Source organism: Miscanthus floridulus, chromosome 10 (assembly GCF_019320115.1).
Source record: "Miscanthus floridulus cultivar M001 chromosome 10, ASM1932011v1, whole genome shotgun sequence".
In the NCBI taxonomy this organism is placed as follows: Eukaryota; Viridiplantae; Streptophyta; class Magnoliopsida; order Poales; family Poaceae; genus Miscanthus; species Miscanthus floridulus.
Window position 1 is genome coordinate 56,673,202 of NC_089589.1, and position 3,105 is coordinate 56,676,306.

General features: G+C 53.3%; 1 protein-coding gene across 1 annotated transcript; it reads left to right on the forward strand.

The window, feature by feature from the left end:
- Positions 1-495: 495 nt before the first annotated feature.
- On the forward strand, positions 496-2,543 carry LOC136484700 (early nodulin-like protein 1). Its single transcript, XM_066481643.1, has one exon. It carries the CDS (start codon positions 1,018-1,020, stop codon positions 2,227-2,229), a length of 1,212 nt encoding a protein of 403 aa, XP_066337740.1. The 5' UTR covers positions 496-1,017; the 3' UTR covers positions 2,230-2,543.
- The last annotated feature ends 562 nt before the right edge of the window (positions 2,544-3,105 follow it).

Consider the following 3,105-nt stretch of genomic DNA (forward strand, 5'->3'; position numbering starts at 1 on the left):
ATTCCCCTAATCACGGGATTCCTACGGAGCGCGCACGGAAACGGTGGAGCGGCCGAGCAAACTCGCGTCGGGTGCAGGCAGAGTGCATACTCGACCGTCCTCGTGCAGGGTGTGATCCACTGATCTGGTTGACATTTGTTTTTTCCTAAATAAATTCAGTTTTATGAAATTGTCCATATAGCTTTTCGCATTGCCAGCCACGTGCTAACACGTATACACACGCTACCTAGCTACATGTAAGTCACGTACACCTACTCACATTATATTACCGGCCACTCGCTAACACGTGTACACATGATACACACACATGTCACGTGCACGTAATCACATACGTCTGTACGTTAACACATAATCAAATGTTATTGCTATCACACAAAAATACATGGTAACCAAAATATATCAAGTTTATAGTTGCAATTTTTTTTCTAAAAAATTGCCATATCTACCAGATCATGCATGCATCAATCAAAAAAAAAGAGAGCACCCGAAGTAGATTGGGCGGACTGCCGGTTCTCTCCTCCTCTAGTCCTCCTCTCTCCCTCCCTTGCTCTTCCCCTACCTCCAGCTCAATCCAGACCTCCTACAAGTTCATCTCCCATAGCACCTAGCCCTTCCTGGTCGGCTTCCTAGATCCCCTCCCGTTCCAAGTCCACTGACCGTCATCTGAACGCCATCTCCTCGTTGTTCGTCATCTGCACGGGTAAGCTCCCAGTTCATCCACAGATCTCCCCATCACCTCCTCCGATCCTCGATCTGTGCCAGCTTTTGCCAATCTTCTTTGTGTTCCCTGCGCCCCAGCATGTTCTACGCTATTGGTGAGCCATTCCACTTCGCTTTTCTCTCGTTGTTGCCAAAGTTCCTCTTCCCTTTACACACCGTGCAGAATAATCGCACCTCCACTGGAGGCCGGCCCCCGATTCCGCCCATCACCCCGCCAGATCCACCACCACCTATTCAAACAATAGAACCCCATACTAAAATGCATCAGAATCGTCCGAAATTGATCTTGCAAGCTCTATGCAAGCGCTCCAAATCTCCAACCTGCCCATGCACCACAACTGTGAGCAAATTAACTCAGTCACTACCAGTCGCAACACCATCCTACCTGCGATTCCCTGCGGCCTCATGCCATTGCGCGACCCTACAGTGGGAACTAATGCGGAGCTGGCCCGCCTCCCGTGCTGGAACGCGACGTTCCGGTTTGCCGTCCCTCCGACAACCGCCACCGTGACCAGCGCATCCCTCCATGTGCTGCTCCGCGCCGAGCGGTTCCTTGGCGACCACGACGTGTGCGAGGTTGTCGTCCCGCTGGCCGAGGTCCTCGCCGGCGCGACCGGCGCCGGGGCTCAGCTGCCGCAGGTGGTGTCGTACCAGGTCCGAAAGCTCCACCGGTGGGAGCCCCAAGGCGTGCTCAATGTGTCCTACTGCCTGTGCCCCGTCGAAGCGCTGGCGATAGAGCGGACCCCGGAGAAGCCGACCTATGCGCCTGTGGGCGTATCACAGCAGCCGTTCGGTCGTCATCCCTCAGCCGTTGTGTACCAGGTGCCGCCGGCGCCAAGTCGTCCGGCCGTCCGTGTCGCTGAGCATGACGAGGCGGGTCAGCAGTCACCCGTCATGGGCGTGCCACAGAAGGCGTCGCATCCCCCGGCGAAACAGGATGCCTACCGGCCGGCGACGCCGCCTCCACGTCCTGCGGCCGTGCACGCCACCGGGCACGAGAATGCTCATGCTCCTGCTTCGGCTCCGCCGCCGAGGAACGGAGGGAGCAACTGGGCCTTACTACCGCACAACACCCAAAGCTACGCCTCCGCTGCTGAGTCCATGTCCACCGTCAGCCGGCTGCAGCGGCGGAGCCCCGGCGGTACTGCCACTCCCTGGAGGTGCTTCGCTTCCGTGCGCTCCTGCAGTGGGAAAGAGTGCGGCTCCGGCCCTCCCACTCAGTCTCCACGCATGCAAACGTGCAGTGGCTGGAGCGCTGCATCTCCCTGGTCGCCATTAATTTCTGCAGACCCCACCGCATGCAAGGCTCGGCCCCTCCGTGTCCACACATTTTGGTCAAAGAAACATGCAAACGGCAGGAAGTGGTGCAGTGCTTGCACCTGCATCAGTGCGCCAACAGCAGCGTGCAAACTCCAACAACAACATCCAAATACAGGATCCATTTATACTCTGGGTAGCCCTATGGACAAGAAGTTTAATATCTATTCGACCCCCTCTTCAACAACATGATTAAAAAGAGAATTATTTCTACAAATGGATTTTCATGAGTGAGGATGCTTATATTTAGATTGTACTTCTCGGATAAACCAAAATAGGTCTCCGCTATAGGTACTCTGTTAGAGACTAATTTTATATCTCTTACTATTTATTTTGGGTTTAGGTGCCCATATCAATTACTCGTCGGAGACCGTCTAAATGGAGCGGCAGCAAGCCTGAAGCAGGCGTCTTTCCCTCTCTTGATCTTCATGCACTGGAGCAGCCATATGCTCAACAGCATGATGAGCAGAGGAACCAAGGCAATGCGCGGATGTTTACATATAGGGACTAAAGTTTAGTAGATGTTACATCGAGTATTTAGATATTAATTAGAAAGACTAAGTATGAGTCTAATTAGACTTAATAGATTTATCTCGTAAATAAGTCTTAATCTATATAATTAGTTTTATAATTATTTTATTTTTAATATTCTATACATGTGTCCTAACGTTCGACTAACGGGAATTAAATTTTAGCACTTGGAACCAAACGGCCAACACGGTTTGGCAGCTCCCTGCTCTGGAGCAGTGGCCGATGCATGTTGACCAAGAGGTTCCCCTTTCCCACTGGACGCGGTGGATCCGACCGATAATGGGGTGGATCTGGCGGTGTAACGGTGAATTCGAGCGGAGGCGACGAGAGGAGCGGCGGGGGAGAGGGAGAGCGGCGCTGCGGGAGAGGGAGCCGGCGCTAGGGTTTGCGAGTGTGGCTGAGGAGTGTGAATGAGCGAGAGAGGATGGGGGCGGTCGTCGGCGGGGGTATTACGTCCACGGCCGAATTTGGACGGTCCAAAATTTGTAGGCCTGTTTAGTTAAGAAGGCCGAAACACTGTGCAATTCTGGACTCCTC